This window comes from Anopheles maculipalpis, chromosome X, assembly GCF_943734695.1.
Source record: "Anopheles maculipalpis chromosome X, idAnoMacuDA_375_x, whole genome shotgun sequence".
Classification (NCBI taxonomy): Eukaryota; Metazoa; Arthropoda; class Insecta; order Diptera; family Culicidae; genus Anopheles; species Anopheles maculipalpis.
Genome location: NC_064870.1, coordinates 14,342,460 through 14,361,266, shown reverse-complemented (window position 1 = coordinate 14,361,266; position 18,807 = coordinate 14,342,460). Strand labels below are relative to the sequence as shown.

Here is an 18,807-nt window from a genome sequence, read left to right as displayed (position 1 = left end):
GATCATTAATCGTAAGAGAATACACACGCACGCACGCATTCGCGTGGTGTGTCGGACCGTGCCTTGAACGATGCCGAAACGCACGGGCGAAACACCCATGGTTCTCTCGCTCCCTGTGCGCGCATTTGAATGCGCTGATGCGGTGTGTAATTTAAGCTAATTTACCGTGTGCGCCCTTTTCGCTACGGCGGTCCTCCACACACCATGTCCAGTGTCCTCCAACTCCAACGCGCACAGCAAAATGTGGAAAATGCACCACAGCTTCAGTTCCCTGTACCGAATGGAGGGTGTTGCGGTCGAAAAGTCGATTGATATCACCTCTTCCATTTTCCGACGAGAGTGCCTGCTTTACTTGCTATGTTAAACTTCAACTTCACAAGCTCCCTTGGAGAGAGGGGAAGACCGGTAGAAAGCTCGGACGCGCCCGAGTGGTGGGACTCGAGTCCACCAAAATTGAAGCTAATTTATAAGACGTGTCTTAGGAACCGTTCACGGCCACTGCACCAACCACCAGCTCGATGCAAGGCCAGTGAAACCTAGGAATCGCGAGCTCTAAAGCCTTCGGAACCAATGGACGTTGTGCTGTTAATGTAAAGGTACTGGTGCCACGGATATATCGCAACAGCAGCCGTTGAAATGTCGTTTAAGATCATCGCTCCGATCTCTGATCAACTCTACGTTGCACCGAGACCCCCTCTCTTGCAGCCCACCCACACTTTATCCACAGCCGAAGGTAAGGTCTATTAAGATCGCAAAGGCGCGCGCGTACGCGGAAGGATTAGGGTCGAGATTTGCTACGGCCGTTCGGCCACCACGGACGCATTAGTGTGTGAGATTACAGATTACACAGGTTACCCTATTCTCCGCTTCTACCTCTCACTCTCCTCTTCTTTCCCCGATGTGCATCCACCATGCGGATAAATAAAAAAAAAACGAGAACCATAAGAAAGATTAGATAAAAATACGTACACACAACTTGGGCCCTCCTTCGTGGGTGCGTAGATTGATGAGATGATTGGATTTTTGCCCCTACGACGGGCGATAGATGGATGGAGTATGCCGCGTGTGTGCACTGTGGCAAAATTGCTTCATCAGTACCGCTAGAACACACACACACGCGTACACCTCTTTTCGCTTACACGCGAATAAAACACGGTTGGAAGCGATTATGCACGGAGCGGTGCCGATTACATGTGACTTGGGGGTCTTTATGGTCAACTCCGGGTTACGCTTTTTAGAGATGGTAGCGTTGGTGCGGGGTCGGACTTTCGAAAAATGAAGGGTGATGGCTTACAGAACGTTGCAACGTATGCAGGAGTGTTGCTACACGAAGGCTTTCCCTTTATTTTTGTCGTTTGAGTAGACAAAAATATGACTTCAGTGCAGTATTCGGTTGTGGAATAATTAACAAATATCGGTGATGTCACGTAACATGCTAAAAACATGTATCAGAATTAGCGTTACGTTACTGGATCGAAGAGCTAGTACGGTTGGTTGAGGCACTGCTCTGTACACCCAACGTACGTGGTTCAACTCTTGATCAGCACAATCTGAACTTTTTTCGCTGGAATATTTCGAGAATTAGCTTGTTGCTGGTAAAGTAAAATCCAATCCCAGGCATCTATTCATCATGAGGTTTATTTATAAAAAAAATTTAAAAAATGATTTAATCTATCACTCTACATAACCCTTGTGGTCGAAATCGTTCCCATTTTTGTTGCAAATAATTTGCAAAATAAAGCAACAATTTCAAGAAGCGGCTCCTCTCTTCCCTGCCGTGTATCCCTAGGTGAGAGAGCCCTTTAACTCTCTCACTCCCCTTTATCCCGAGGATTAGGGTTGTGGGTGGGTTGGTTTGGCTAGCACAGGGGTACACCTTATTTATGGTGACCATTTGTTAAATAAATGCGCGCATACCGCGCTAAAAAGAGCATGCGTGATTGCGTGCGCGTCTCGGCACGAACTGCATCAAGCGTCCCCCCAAACTTCCGCCCGGACCCTATTTGTATCTCCCGCCCTCTACCAACTTCCTTTTTCCCCTTTTTATTCTGGTCCGATGTAATAGATGGCTTAGCTGTGTTAGGACGTTGTAGTTCTCCCAGCTCTTTCTCTCTCATTCGCTCTCTCTATTGGTGCTTAGAAAAAGGGTCTTTTTAAAAATATATTTTGTTGTTACTCCTCTTTCCCTACCCCACCTTTTTGCGGCCCTCCATCACCCTTGTTGCGTGCACGGAATGGTGAAGGACAATTAATTCCAGAGCATTAAAAATATCTACTTTCCTTGGCGGAACCGAATGTGAATCGTGCAGCTTTTTAGCTTTCCTTCTCTTGTCTGTTGCACTGTATGTGAGTGTGTGTGTGTGTGCGCGCGCGCGCGCGGGTGGTGAGTTATTTGGTTGTGAAATCGTATATTTTCTTCCGGACCCTACTCCAACTTCCTCACTTGCTGCTTCTTCGCCGAAGGTGCAACCCGCGCTCTGATGCTCTGATTTTGTGTCCACAGGCAGCACACACCTGGATCCTGAAGTAGTGATCTTGCATGCACAAATAGAGCAAAAGGTCGAGGCAGAGTAGCGCTTCACGGATTATAGTAGTTTTCACAACTTGTTTAATGTTTGGATTTGAAAAACAAAATATTTCCAACTAATAATGCTCGACGCCGCGTTACCTTTTAAATGTAAAATCCATTTTATTTTGCTGCATGCTTGAACAAAGCCCTTTTTGTGTGGAATTTTGGCCCCTTTTATAAGAAAGGACACAATGCAAAAGCCTCTAAAATTACGAGTTTTCTTACCTTTGCCCTATAGACGGGCCCAATCAACTAGTTTTAAATAAAAATAAAAAAAATAGGAAAAAAAAGCTGTGGCAGGAACAACACTCCAATCAGGCACATACAAACACACACATATTCGCACACAAGCATGTGGTTTCCCTGCCGCACATCACGAACCTATGCGGCTTGATCGTTTTCGTGCACGCGTGATCAAATTAATGATCGTTTCGAGCTGCTCGTTCGCTCTCTTTCGCTCCTTCGAGTTTGGGTGGGGTGGTGTGGGGATTTTTTTTTGTTAGAGCAGATAGTAGGGGAAGGGAAGGGTGCAAGTAAGTAACGAGATATAGTTGCGAAATTAATTTCATCCTTTCCTGTTCTTCCTAAGCCAACCCACCCCCGCTGGTTCGCTGGGATTTCCTGATCGATTTCCTCCCAACAGTTTGTTCGCTCTCTCTCGTTCTCGCTCCTTCTTTTTTCCCGCATTTTCCTCTAGCCAAGCAAGCGACCTGCACGATGTGCGGAGTGTTGTGTGTAGGTGTATATGGTTTCAAATTGCAAACTGCATCGTTTTTTCTACAGAGCGTCGTTCGCGCCATTCCCCGTTGCGTTTTTTTTTTTCTACCGGAATTGCAACTCGGTTCAGAATTAGGTGCCGCGGATTTCTGGTTCCGCGGGTGCTCTTACTGTCACTTTTCTTCGCTTCCACTGTTAAGATCGTGAAGGGAAGGTGGTGGGGGAGATGTACTGTAGTCCGAGAGCACGGTCGGAAGGCAAAATTAGTAAGCCTTGCCGCGATTATCTTTCTTGAGCCAAACCCCGTACACTCTATGTGTCACGTACTCGCGTGAGCGCTAGTCATGATTTTCCCAAGCGTGTATCGAAAGGAAGTTTGAAGGACATTCCATTGGTAAAGACAATTTAAGGTTTAACCTTTCTTTGTTAAAATTTTTGTTTTGTTTTACAGCTTCTAAAAATTAGTTACATAAGCGTAAGTGTGACAGTTTCAGTAACTGTCAATTTAAAATGTGACATTATTCTGCGTTTGACAGTTAATATTTTGCTTCATAAGTACGTATTATGAAGTTCTTATCTTCCAAGACAATATCATTGTGGAGTACTCATATGGAGAAAGTTTCAGCTTCTTCATCAAGTTCAGGAGGATCAATGATCAAAAACCTTGACATATGATGGATATGTTTAATGGTAGAGACTCTAGCTACCGGTCGTCAGAAGACAAAATAGGTTATCAATTCCGACCCAAAGCGTGTCGTCGAACGTAGAACTGAATATCCTGTTATGAGAATATAATCAAAACCAGTCATTACAAATAGCCGAAGACTCCTCGAAGTCCGTAAAAAAAGGACTAGGTTTTAGCCTAATGTCCGACCCTTGAACTGTCAGAATTTGGTAAAAAAAATGTTCACATTAAGAGCAACGAGCTCGATCGACTAACGATCGATTTGACAGTTCATTTGACAGCTTCAAACGCCAGTTCCAATTGTACCCCCACTTAGTAACACACAACGAAACTGCTGAATAGCTCCTTGATCTGAACCTAAAATCTATACTCCCAACCTCACTTTACTGCACATAGAAAAACGTCGCACATTCCTCACCCAAGCCCTCCGTCCGCGAGAAAGCACATTGGGGGAGCTCTGGCGTGCGCGCGCGCGTGCCTTTTGCGTTCGCGAGATAACGCGCAAAAATTTATTGACCACCTAATCGCGAATGCACACGCTTCCTTTCCGCTTTGTTCTGCCTCGTTGCCTTCTCTCCCGCCCAGCGGATAACCCCGGGGATATGTAACCACGCGAAACTGCGCCAGCTTATTTGCGTACTACCGCTACGCCTCTTGAGCTGCGTGATGCGATTTTTGTTGTGTGTGCACCCGCAGGACAGAACGGAGCGCAGTACACGACGCCCTTTTCTTCAAGCTTTTGGACGTTGTGCTTCTTTCGTCGACCCAGCGTTTCGGAGTAGGTGGTTTTGTGTTGTGTGCAGTTTGTTTCCTCGGTCGTTCTCTCTCTCGCTTTCCCCTACGACACCCTTTTTTTTTGTATCCTTTGTGTTGCGTGTGAGATGTGTGCCGTATTTTTTCTGCTTCTCGTGAATTGTGGGTCGTCGGACGAAAACTTCTCTGGCTGCTGCTGCAGCGGGGGCACATTTGCGAGTTATTTTTCTTTTTTTTTTCTTCTTTCGTTTTCTTCATTGACGCTTTCCGCCTGCGTGTTTTTATCTATCTTGAGCGCGTAACTTTAGGGCGAACTTTTACGGGGTTTCTCTCCCCGCTACTTACGGGCGAGATCTCCAGAGGCTGGTCCGCACTCGCTGCTCAACCACATTGGCATCCAGCAGCAACACGAATGCAGGAAGAAACGGGGAAACGGGGGAAACGGTAATTTACAAGATTATCACTACGCTATTATTATATTGCATTATGGGGATATTCTGTCAGTTTCATTGCGCCCATTCGTTGTCGCAAAAACTGTTGTCGGTGGAACCTTCCAGTACACACACCTCCCTACACACAACGTGCCTTGGGTTCTCGAGGTGCTCGTGCATGCCTTTCGATCGGTGGTCTGTTGGTGAAGTTTTTTTTATAATTTTATTTTTATTTTCAAAGCTATATTGGCTATCCGACCCCTTGAACCCTTGAAGAATTCCTTACAAAAGTAAAAGTGAAGAAATAAGGGGTTTTATTATTTTAGTATTTTATTTTTTTATTTAGTATGACAGCTCTAAGCCGTATTGTCGACACCGGTTGTGTTGACTGGGTTATAAACAGGAATTATTTTTTACAAAAATGTCACAAGGCATTTCCACCCTGTCGTTTGCCTTATCCCGGGCATAATCGGTTATTATTTTATTTTTACTTTTACACTTTCTTTAAACATGAAACGATTTTTACGAAAACAAAAGAATTGTTTTTTTGTTGCATGATTTAAAGAAAAAATGTCAGAATTGACATTAATTGGAAACGAAAAAGTTTGATATTTGTATATGTTTTAAGTTGTGCCTTGCGAAATACCATTCGTTGGCAATAAATAAAAGTCTGTCTTATATTTCTTTCTTTAAGGTGAGCTTAAGGTTAAGAATCAATTTTAACCGTATTTGGAGTAAACTGAACGTAATTATGTTCCTGTATGTTTACATAAAAAAATGTCTCTTGTATTCTTCACTTATTCTTCTTGGTTCAACGTCCTTCTAGGTCATGCCGGTCATCGAATGGCTTATTAGATTTGTGCATAGCACGCAGTTGGAGAGTTAGTCCTCACTACCAGAGGAACGGTCCGGATAGGTTTTGAACTCCAGTCCTTCCATATGAAGACCGAACCGTCCTATATTCTATGAATGATATGAATGAATTATTTTCAAAAGCAAAACAAAAATCTTTTTTTTTTTGTTCATTCTTTTCCATGTGCACCGCGAAGGGTTAATACTAAGTGCTTTGCGTAGAACTACATGCGCAAATGTGCCACCGCATATCAGGGAAGGGAGAATTTATAGGAAAAGGGACGAGAATGGGTGGAGATTTGTTTATGTGGCTGCATGATCGCTTAATATAAATAATTCCCCGCGAACAAGACACATACGCACGCTCATTATCCGCCCGCTCGGGAATGGAATTCCGCGTACTTTACAATCTAGGGGTGGTTTTTTGCGGGGGGTGAGTGTGTGGTGTGGGGAGGGGGATATTTTTTGTGAAGCTTTTATTCGTGTTTACACTTTTTTCCCTACATTTTGGACCAGCCGACCAGAGAGCCTTATTGAAGAGAGAAAAACTGGTCATGAATGCAGTACGGAAGCTGTAGGTTTTTATTGTATTCTTCTAGGCTTAATATTCGTTTTGTCTCTAAATTTCTTAAGTTCGGTGTCCTTAATGAATCGGATAATTTTTCTTTTGAAATATTAACCATGGAAAGTTATGTTTAAAGGAGCTAAAAGGTATACCCATTGCATACATTTAGGGGTCAAAAATTTCTTAAATAATCATAAAACAACAGCGCAACCTTATTAAACTACGTTCAGGAAAATGGATAAACAAAACGCGTAGGAGGCCTGCATTGCGCCCATCCACTGCAGCGAAAGCGACCGCTTGTTTTGTCGGTGTCGGTTGGGAAACCGAGCCAATGACGTATGCAGAATGCAGCATCAGCAGCAGCAGCAGCTAAGGGTAACTGGGCTTTGACCAAGCACCAAATGCCGTTACTCTCTACCGGGCAAAGCACACACCCCCCTCCAAGCACACTTGCTTAAACACACGCTCACACACAGTGAGGCAGCAAGCAAGATAAATAAAATAATTAATGAATCTTTTCTCTCTCGCCCCTTTGGCGTGCTTTTCCTTCGTAAATTCTTCGTTCGTGTGCCGTTTGTGAGCGGGCGGCAATGCGTAAATGTTGTCGCCGTCACCTGAGTACCCCCTTCCCCCGTGTTGGCCCTCTTAGCTTGATAATTTTTTTTCCCCGGTGAGCGCACGGTGGTTGCAGCAGCAGCATGCACTTTTGCACTGTTCTTCTCGGTGCTCTGCAATCATAAGATCTTATTTCTTTCGTTTGGTGGGTTTTTGTTTTCTTTTTGCCGATCGATCGTGGCGCGCGCGCGCGCACACACTCAATCAATTGCGCGTGGGCGCAGAGGTACGCGCGGGTGCGAAGTATGCTGCACTGGAAATGGCAAACGAAAAAAAAAACACTCCCATTCCGTGGAGAGGAAGAGAGGAGAGGTAGGTAGTAGCTTCTGTTGGACACATGCAAGTGATATGCAAAAAATTGCACCAAATTCTTTCCATTCCAGTTAGGTTTTGTTCAATTGATTATAAAATTATCATGTCTATGCTAGAAGAAGTCCTTTATTTTTGTATTAAAACCAAATTTTCGTCTATTTTTTCTTTATTCTATTAATTCGGAAATCTAGCAGGATTCATTAACCATTTCCAAACCCTCTTAAATACGCTGTTTTATAGAAGTTTCATAAAAAGTGTAATTTTTAAACCTTTATTTTTACTTCTATTTTTTCACATTGCGTGCGTGCGACGCAGCGAAACATACACTCATTCCGTGTGTAATTATTGCGAGCACATGTGAAGCGGAAGTGATCGGGCTAAGCATTATCCCTTCCTCTGACCCTCCCCATCTACCCCCCCCCCCCTTTCCCGCGCCTCTATTGGCAATAATATTCAGGGTGAGGAGTGGTGGCGAGGTTTACACTTAATTTATATTTATTTGCCGCTGCGCGCATACATATAGCGCCGTCATTACCGGTGTGTCGTTGCGACAGTTCTTCGACTGCGTGGGGTGTGGGAGGCTCCGAGAGGGTGAGCTTCGAGTGGTAAAAGAAATGCGCGTTCGCGTTCGTAAGTTAAATGCGCGCACATTCACCCACCCGAGCTACTACCGGGACACGAGACCCCGTTGTTTGAGTATCAGGAGTGAAGTCGGTCACGGCTGGTACAACACACACACACACACACACACACACACACACACACACACTGTTCAGGTTCTCGAACGCGCGTACGACGGGGGAGGAAGGGTAAAGAAATCGCACTTATGCTATGCGGCTAAATTAGTGTATCATTATTCATTTGGGTGAAGCATGAACACCTTGTGCAAAGGGGGGGGGGGGGGTGTCCGTGGGGTTTGGAGCTGGACATGGAGCTGGACACATTACCGCTATTCGCCAACCGGGCTGAAGGTTTTGTTGCGCATAGATCACACAATCCGGATTCCGGAGCGGCAAAAAGGCGCTTCCTGTTTGAATTGCGATCGGAAAATGGCGAAAGCTGGACCGATCCTCGAGGTGCAGCTTGTAAGCACAAGTGCCTGTGTAATTGGAGTGGAGTCATAATTCCTGGAAACTGGAATGTTGGAGATAGGGGAATAAACTTTGCTAACTTTCGCTAGAGTACTAAGTAGTCTATGGCCATGCTTTGGACCACAAATAACCTCTCCTCCGGGTGTGCAACCCCCAGGAGTCTAGGCATCTCCCCAACTTCAAGATACTCCCCCAAAAGATATTTCTAGACCACTGTCAATGGCCGACCGGAGAGAAGGTCCAAATACCACCCGCCTTGTGTGTAGGAGGTTCGCTCTTTCGCACCAACTTCCTCGCATCTGTCAACACCTTCCTATGCGCCAAAGAACGTGATCGGAGAATGAGGTAAAGGGTGGAAAGAATTCTTCTAGCTCTGCGCGGGAAACTGTCCGCACCTTCGCTAGTCGCGAGGAGGCGTTGAGTGAAATTCTACGCGTGATCGGATAAGCATTGCAACACCAGAGCTTTCCATCCCATACCCTACCCGGAGCTGGAAGTACATGTGCACAGATATCCCCTCGGACACTGCGTCGAGATATCAGCAGCGTTCGATCTTGATTGCGCGCGCGTCTTCTACCGAAGGCGTTAGTATGTGCGGGTTAAAGCATAGTAAGCGGCGCAACCTTCTTCAATTTCAATGCTGATCGCTTCAAGGCTTCCTGTGTTGTTCCTTTCTTTATCCACATACACCCCCCCCCCCCCCCTCATCACTATTCAAGATGAGGTGTTGAGATCCCAACGTGCAAACGCATCAGACATTTTCCTTTATCGATAACTACGATCTTCTAGAAGCGTTGGTGCAGTGTTTTTTTGTTTGTTGTGCCTTTCTGCGGGTAGCAAACTCAATTACAAGCTCTAGTTGCATCTCGAATTCTTGCGACTGTGTACGAAAGGGAAGTCGAAAGTGGAAGCGTGCGAGGAGGTTTATCTGAGCTTCATGATTTGGGAGAGATCATCAGAAGAAAGATCCCGACACGCATCGCGCATATAATGCGTGTGTAGGTGTTGAGTGTTTGGAACATGGAAATCTTTAGATTTTAGAGTGGTGCGGGTGTGGAGTTGTGTAACGCTTTTTCTGCTATCTGCTGCAACATCAAAGTACAAGAGCAGTTTGAGCGGAGCATCTTCTGTGAACTGTTGGTAACGCGAGAGCTCAAACCCGATCGAACTCTCGCCTCAGTGGTCGTGTGGTGGTCTTTTGACATTTTGTATGCAATGAGATATTTAATTAAATCTCTAGCTTTACTTGTTTGGTGAAATCTTTGAGCTGGAGTAGCCTTGAAAACCTTTGACCTGACAGCTACACGAGCTTCTGTAGCGTCTTAAGTTGGGGAGTGGGGGGGTGGTAGGGGGATGGGCCCTACTTTAAGGACTTATCTAGATCCGAGTAACATATTGGGTTTCTCTTACTTCTTGCGTGTATTGAATGTCTTAGGTCTACCTTTGACGATACTAGAGCGAGGACCCTTTGCTCTCCAATACATCCATTCGAACGTTTCACGCCATTTAGGCACTCTAGACTAGTTACAGACTCTAGACTTCTTTTTTTCCACTCTCGTTCGTCCCCTGAGGTCAACTTCTCTCTCTCTCTCTCTCTCTCTCTCTCTCTCACACACACACACACAGAGTCGTCCTCACCCCATTTCCATACCGTACCGAGAATCCAATTGCACACTCTGTTTCTCTGTGGTACATCTATCCACCCGCTTATCGATCCATCACAATCCCGGGGATGAAACAAACGTGTCGTGTCGCGAATCCTCGCACCAACAGGGTGGGGGGGGGGGGGGTGGTTTGCCTCTCGATCTACGATATCCTGGATTTTTGCTCTCTACCGCGGGGTCCGATAGAGGAAACAAATAATGTTTGCCCATGGGGTCTTTCCCTCAACCCTGCCCACTTGTCTACCAGTGCTCTGCAGAAAACTGGAGTGACTTGCCGGGAGCAAACACGGAAGATGCATCCCCCGATGTGGACGCCGTGTGGGTGTCCATCGGGAACGCAGCTTCTTCTGCACCTTTCAGTGTGTGGCCGGGAAGCAGTGTAAAAAGAAAATCTCTCGCTCTCTCTCCCCCCCCCCCCCCCACACCTCTCTAGGGGCCCGGTCATGTACCGCCTGTCACGAGCGCATGTTCGCTGTCAAGTTTCCACTGTTGCTGCCACGGCAGGGGAGCAGCAGCGAATGAGTTAAAAGAACGAGGGGAGGAAAAAAAAATGAATAAACTAAAAAGGTGCGAAACCGTGGAAAATATCAAACCAACGAAGATGTGTGTACGCGGAGGGAGAAAAGGTTTGACATCTCTCGCTGTGCGGTAAACGACGGGGTTGAGCCCCGAGGGCACGCGCGCTCCAGAAGTCCAAGCCAAAAAGAGCAAAGTGCCTCCGGAAAGTGTACGGCAAATAAGAATAATGCAAAAAAAAAACGCTTCGATCGACATGTGTGTGTGTGTCGCCATTTTGACAATCGTCAATTAAGTGCGCGCAGGAGGCCTATGGGGGGGAGCTCAGAATAGGTGAGAGAGAAGGTGTAAAACACAAGAGGGGAGGGGGGGGGGAAATCACACATGCCAAACCGCGCATAAATTATCATCCATTTTTCCGATGCCATGTCCAATATTGTACAGCGTCGCCGATTGACTTTGCAGGCACTACCGAGAGAGCTGCCCAAGAAGGGTTTGTTGCAAGAAAGAGGACCAGTGGCTCATCAAGACGCGCAGACGGAGTGCATAGTATAGTATAGGGTGGAAGGCCTTGCATAGTACAGCAAGGTACAGCAAGCTTCAAGAATTCTTCACCAGACGGCGCTACCGTCTGTCCAACTTCAAATCTTACATTTTTTTTTCAATTAGCATGTATTCGTTGTGCGACATCAATGCGACCAAAAGAAACGTCAACAACATGCATCACTGATTGTCTATTAGAAATGTATGTAATTTCCTTTTTCGTGGTGCATCCACTGTAGCTTCGGTTGCTAATTTATAAATCAACAAGCGCACGGCGCAAAGGAATGGATCGCTCTCTTTCTCTTTCATCCCGGGCCATTTTTTCTTGAAGAATGTGTGGTGCATCGGCAACACTTATCGACGTTTAATTAGCGCATCGCTTTTGTATGCTGCTTTGTGTGTTTCGGTTTTACTCTGTACGGTTCTTTAGCGCCTTCTTTTGGTGTATTTCTGCATTTTTCTTTTCCATCTGACAGATACTAATTTCTCGTTTTTTTGTTTGCTGCTGCTTTTATTATCTTTCTTCCTTCACAGCAGCGTAAGCTGTCACCGACATGGGCAGTGATCATTACTGCTTAAGGTGGAACAATCATCAATCCAACCTTCTCGGGGTGTTCAGCCAATTGCTCCAGGACGAGAGTCTGGTGGACGTTACACTCGCTTGCTCAGAGGGCGCTTCCATCCGAGCCCACAAGGTAAGTGTTACTATCTGAAGGGGGATATTTGTGGGGGACTTTTTTCTTTTCGAACTGAGAGATCTTCGATCTCATACGACTCTGCAAAACAAAAGTAAGGATGCAGCAAACTTTGTAAACATTGACGTTTGACTTGTTCGCAAATCGGAAAATGAGGTCTACTACTATTTCCGGCACGAATTCCTTGGAACGGTCCAGAATTTATCGCGATCTTCAACTACCTCGCCCCCGTAAGGTTACGCTCCACGCACATCCCGCACCATCAATATCTCTAACCTCTCAACCGGTCGTGATGATCGTGCAACAGAGTATTTTCGTGGTTTGTGGCAATATAGAGACTGAACGCTTAAGCTCTCTAGCGCACTTCATCTTCCCTTCTGGCCTGCCTGATGTCCGCTCGCTTCCCAACTACCGATCCTTCCGAAAGGGGAAAATTCTGATCGCGATCGTGATGATGCGTGGCCTTTAATAAAATAGAAGTTGCCTCCATTTTGATACCGCACAGCTAGCGAACTTCGCGTAGAGCAGAAGATACAAACTGCGAGTTCCACGAATTTTAAGCCTCCGAATCCAAAAGCGAGGCAGAGGGACCCTTGGTGACCCGTCTCTCGGCTGCAACGATCACGATTTGCGTGCGACTTTTTTGTTTCCCGCGCAACTAGCGGTTCGTGAGTTTTTTGTGTGATGGTGGAAGTCGACAAAAATCTTGTTGGCTGCTGATGGGTGCGCGGTGTCCTCATCATCCAGGGGTCCCCATCATCATCAGCTGCCGCTCAGTTTCATCTCACGATTGCAAGAAAACGGGGGCTCGGTGCACTCCTCGCGCTCTACGTACTCGTTGTGTGGGCGGTTTGTGTGTGTGTGTATGTGTTTGCCTCTGGGGGTCTAGGAAAACTTAGGAAGATAATCGCATCAATAGTAACATTATGCACCCACCTTCTTCAACTACTCTTTCACTAGCGCTCGGTATGAGGCGTACAAACCACACGCGAAAATATTCCGGAACGCGTGAGCTCCAAAACATAATGGGTGACTGTAAGGGCCTAGACTCGCAACGGGTAGAAACCTAAAACCAAAGAAAATAAAACATAAAGGGAACGGCTATACAGAAATAAAACGGATCGGTTCCTTCCCATGCCTCTGGCGGCCTCTGACGATGGATAGGATAGCCAAGCACATCTCATCCCTTCCGAACACAAAGGCGAGGGAAGCGTGCGAACTGTGAGATGGGAAAAGGTAATTCACCCTCCTACCCTATGGCTTTTCGTTGCTGTTGTTACCTTTTTTTTTCAGAAATAAAACAACGCGCAAAACGCGCGTCCAACAATTGCAAAACGGAGCAACCATTCGGTCGTTTTTGCAGTAGGTCGTGGTGCCTGGCGAGATGCGTTTTTGTTTTGCTGCTGCCTAGACCCCCATAGCGCACCCACGAGTGCGCGGGGGAAGGGCGGATGTGTTGGCGCAGGTGTACGACGAGAGGCGGGTTGGCGAGAAGCAGTGATTTTGGTCTTGTTTTCCTGTTGCGGGTTTTGCGAAATTGGAAGAAGGTCTCTACCCGGTATCCTTTAGCCGCCGCCGGTGTTCAACGGCCGCACGTCCAGAGAAATATGGAGTACACGCGCGTGGGAGTACAACGGTAACGAACAGCGGGAAGGGCAATAGACTACACCCAGCGTTACACGGTTTGGTGGTTGGTTTGTGGAGCACTTGCGAGATAAAAGCAAGACAACGTGTACACAGAGCCCTTGCGTCGTGGGTTCTGTTTTATTCCCCCCCCCCCCCCTCCAACCCCCCCGCGAAAGGGCGCTTTCCACTCAGCGGAAGTGTTAGTGAAGGAGAGGGTGAAACGAGTGGAAGTCGAAGGATTGATGTGGTTTTAGAAAAAAGCCCCCCCCGAACGTGACCTAAACCGGGGCACTTATTTTCGTGTGGGAGTCTCACGCTGCATTCTACCTTATGCGCTGCGCAAGAAGCTTACAGTTGCTGTCCTGTCCCGGACATCGATGTGTTCTGGACGTGTCACGCTCGGTAACTGTTGACTTTGCCCGGGAAATGTTGCTGGAGGAAGAAAAGTTCTAAGCTGACCATTATGAGCTCATTTCGTGAACTCTCTTCGGTGCAGAGTGTAATGATGATCTTTCAGGTCAAACTTTGGTGATCTGTTCTCTGGTCGCTACGTCACCTAAGGGAATCCAGACGCGAGGAAGATACTCTACTCTATGATGTGCATTGAACCCTCATCTGGTTTCGATGTTCCCTTAGGCTGCTTGTTACTTCGCATCACCGGTACGGAACGGATTCTTGCTGGAAGGTGCCGGCCTTCTTGGCCGTACCAGATATTCACACCAAAGCTTTCCCCTGCGTTGCTTGGGTACAACATCAAACTAAAGCACCGCTCTAAATATACCTCTGGACGACTTTCTTTCCAAAGCCCAAAGCACCAAAGCTGTTCAAATCTTTCCGCTCGCTCTCTCCCACAAAGCATTGCAGAAATGTTGGGTCAAATTTCTTGCTGATTCTTGCCGCCGACCGGGTCTCTCCCTTTACAATGCTTTCCACTTCACGCTTGCTGTAACACACACACACACACACGACGCCGCACGCGGAAACCAGAGATGCATTCTCGCAGCAACTCTCATTATCATACCCGTAACATCACGTCGTGTTTCTGCGGGGCATCGTGTCGAAACAACAAACGCGCACACGTTTTGCATCCCTGTTCGGTGTGGTGAGGGGGGGGGGGGGGGGGGTGCCACACAAACGCTCCAACTCCCACTGTCAAAATGGGCGGAAAACAAAAAATCACACCAAAGCATCAACCAATGTTGTCCACGGTCAGTGACTTCAAGAACAAACATGACTATTGCTCGGAGTCGATTCCTGACGAGAAAAAGCCTCTCTACCTCTATGTTGCCGTTTGCTCTTTGAAGGTGTAGGCTTCAACTGCGTCTTTTAATGCTCCATTTTATGCATCTTTGTAATGCTTTAATTAAAATGATCTTCCTGCGTTTGACTCCTTGAGCAAGTCAGTCAAACGCGGGGGTCCCTAGAGCACACAAAGGTGTCACTCTCGGTAGCTGGTCACAAACCAGGGAATGATTTATCGCTCATTATTTGAAGGAAAATAATGGACCAAACTCTAGAGGTGTCGTCGCCGGAGCTTAGCTCTGGCTAAAAGTTCCCCGAACAGTTAGTTTGCACGTGCGCGCGGGGTACTCCCCCAAAGGTTAATTGATGCCACAGTATAGTATGAAACATGCGGTCTACGTTCGCATATAATTTTGTGGCCTTTGCATTTGCATTTTCTCCATCTTGCTGAGCGTGGTTCGTTCGGGAAAGATTTGAATTTTTAAACCATCGTTGTTGCGCGGCGGATGCTGCGATCGTAAAGCTAATTACTACAGCGCGCCCCCGCCACTCGGTCCACCTTTCCCCAGAAGGGAAAAGGCTCCCAACTGTCATGTTTTTTTTCTTCTTCTTTTTTTGCTTTTGAGCCCAACACTCACTCCGTCCACCAGAAAGGATGTGTGGTGGCGTATGGGAAAATGGAGCAACAAATGGATGGCTCCCGGACAGGTACGCTCTTCCTGGTGGGCACCTCTGCTGGAGGCCAAAACCATGACTTCGGACTTCATTAACAAACATGTGCGAGTGTGCGCGAGGGCGCGCGTCGCGCACGTGCTATTATTGCTGCGCGCGCGAGTAGCGCGCGCTGTCCATGTTCTTCATTGATTGTCCCCGGAAGGCAGGTTTTGGAAACCGGGAGACAGCAGCCAATGGTCGAGAAATTGCGATGGTCCTACGCAGTGTTGCTGTGTTGCCTGCTCGGTTGTTCATTTTATTGGTGGGACAGTTTACGATCCATGGCATGTTTGCGTTGTGCCCTTTGGGCTAGTAATTGTTTGCTCGAAACACACATACTCGTCGAAGCTATTGGATTTGACGTTTCGGAGGAGCAATTTTTTTTTCTTTTCTGTCAATTGCAGCAGAGCATCTACTCTACGCTACTGTATTGTGGTGTGTTAAATAAAATTAAGCTCACACATACACACACACACACACATACAAACACAAACAAATCGAAAAAGATGCGGCGGCATGTCGCTTGATTGCGTTTGATGTTCTCGTGTATGTTCTCCGGCTCTTGGTGGGTGTATATTTGATTACGTTCCAATTAATGATATTAACCTTCTGAAAGTCGGAGAATCAGATAACTGAGGTGAACCAGAACAGGATCGCTCTGTCAGAAACACGTGTGTATAACACCACCATATTGTGGTGAGTCCTCACATTCTTCTCGATAGAAGTTCCACACAATTCCTTTCCGTAGCACAAGAGTGTGGCCTTGAAAATGGATGGTAGAGAGAGGGCTAATCACAAGTCACAACTCTAGCGCCGGCGTATTTGAACGTGTACGGAATACGTGATTAGCGTTTTATGGTGTCGGCTGTCACATGAGCGGTGTTTTACATGGGCGTTAAACCAACTTCATCGTCCGCTTAATAGAAGAGAAAAGCAATTATAGATTGAGCCTTGAGCTAATGCTTCCGATCAGCTTGATCCGAAGGTGCGTATTCACGGGACTACTTGCGAAGCGATTCCGAAATTTTGGCTACCCATCTCTAAACGTAGAGCACATGTCTTCCTGATCTCCAGCCATTCTATTAGCGTGCGCACTGTATTGGTAGCGTGTGTGCGTAAGCCGAGCGTTTCTAAGCCGCACGCACACCAGCCAACTGCCGTCCAGCCGGCCGGTACAGGTGGAGCTTTTATTTTTCGGACGTAGATTACGCATTTCATCTACGCGTGGAATCGTACACCAATACCAGTTCACGCATTAGAATCATACCAGAAGACATCTCTCAATCTCTCTCTCTCTCTTTCTCTCTCGTCGTATCACATTCTTCTCTTGGACCACTCTAACCCATTCGTTTCATTACCTTCTATTGTCTGCACCGAAAAAAAAAAAAAACAAAAACCATTGGAATCTTCTTTAATCGAACCATACGCACGCTACGGTCATTGCGTCACCCAGTAAGTCAATTTGGAGTGATGTGTGCTAAACATGTGCTTTTATATCTCTGTCTCTGAGTTGTAGAGCACGCTAGGTTTAGGCATTTCGTCGTCGATATGACTCAAAGAAGCCGAAAACTAAAAAGAGTGAGGCAAGCCGCTGAATATGTAGAGATGGTTGCGCCCATCAGACGAAGGAAGATACACATCTCAACTCGTATAGCTGAAGAAAAAGATTTAGGCATCTAGTCCTAAAGGCTCTCGCACATGAGCGATGTGGCTGCAAGAATTATATGTCACCTAATTCTGTCACTGGCACATGGTATTTGCAGGGTTTTACCATTGCGTTTAGAGAAGCCATTTTAATAAATTCTTGTTACTTTTTTTTTGCTTCCTAGGGAAAAAGTAGTTCGAAATATCGTGTGGTAAACAAAGCAGGACACGCTTGACACGGTGAAAAGAGAATTACCCATGAGAATAACAAAAGACTGCAAACATGGCGGTTTCCCCCCACGGGGATAGAAGGGGTTTGAAAGTTATGTGACAAGCACAAAAAATCTCCCATTTGCCTGCATGCATATTCGTCGTCAAGCTGTCATCTATTACCTATAACGTTTTCCACGCGGTACGAAAAACGTTAAAAATTGATACTTCCTTCTGCACGCAACCGCTATATAATATACCCTCCTGGGTAAGACAATCAACGTCTGCGGGATGGGGATAGTAAAGGCAGACAACCGTCGTCATCGCGCGTTTTTCTATCGCTCCTTCGCCTCTAACTAGTTTCTTTGCCGGGTTCGGCCGTAGATTGAGGAGGACAAAGGGAAATAGAAAAAAAAGCATCGCGAATTTCGCACGATCCCAAATTGTTGTTGTGTGTGCGTGTCCTTGAAAAAGATGCTTGGGTGTAGAGGAGGGTTCTATGTTACGCGAACACACCACAACCGACCGATAGCCGGACTCGTTAGCATTTCAGGAGATAAAAAGTTAGTTGATCGCCTTTTTTTTTTTTTTTGTTGTTGCTAATAAATCATACCACTTAATATTGCCCAAACTATCAAACCCTGTATAGGACCCGGGGTGCAATAAAACTACATTTTAGTGCTTATTTTTATGTCCCCTATCAATCTTTTATTTGAAATCAGGCTTGTTAGAAGAGCTTATGTCGTCAACAATGTGTCGTCGGTTAGGGTTTTATGTATTTTATCATAACAATTCACTTACGGTAACAAAAACTGTTTATTTAGTAGTAAAATTAAATCGTGTGTGTGTGTGCGTTTATCGTGTTTATCTTGTCAGTCAACGGGTTAGCCGAGGTTGTAAAATCCGCACCCGGCTTTCCAATCAGCCACAAAATAAAGCTCTTTCTAAATTTAAACTAATTCGGCTCCTCCCGTCTGTGTTCGCCCATTCTCTTCTAGCGTCACGCAACTACGAAGTGGGCGTGTGCGTGTGTGTGTGTGTGTCTCCCTCTAACGCTGTCAGTGTGTTTAAAACTCACCCCCTGTAAGGGTAACATGCGTCGATGGCGCATTTTTCTGTTTCGTTTTCCTTTTGCCGGTGTGGTTTCGGACTGTCGAAACGGTTTGGGGGGCGCGCGCGCGCGCTCTATCTCACCGTCCACGCAGTGTGCGCAACACACAGAGTGGCCTTTTGAAGCGAACGGTCATTGAACCTCCTCCTCACCCGGTACCAAGCCGTATCGCCGAATGGTGTGCGTGCGATGGTTATGGCGCGCGAATGTCAAGGTGGAGCTTTGTATTTATTTTTTTTTTTTTTTGGGCGG

General features: G+C 46.4%; 1 protein-coding gene across 3 annotated transcripts in view; it reads left to right on the top strand.

Annotated features, from left to right (window-relative positions):
* LOC126562378 (mucin-19) overlaps positions 1-18,807 on the top strand; it is a 138,443-nt gene that overhangs the window by 50,791 nt on the left and 68,845 nt on the right. For 2 of the 3 annotated variants that reach the window (XM_050218911.1, XM_050219068.1), the window contains exon 2: positions 11,848-12,008. In XM_050218911.1, coding sequence (XP_050074868.1) covers positions 11,868-12,008 — 141 coding nt within the window. In that variant the 5' untranslated portion in view covers positions 11,848-11,867. The remainder of the gene's footprint in view (positions 1-11,847; positions 12,009-18,807) is intronic. The other variant, XM_050218987.1, reaches the window with a different exon arrangement.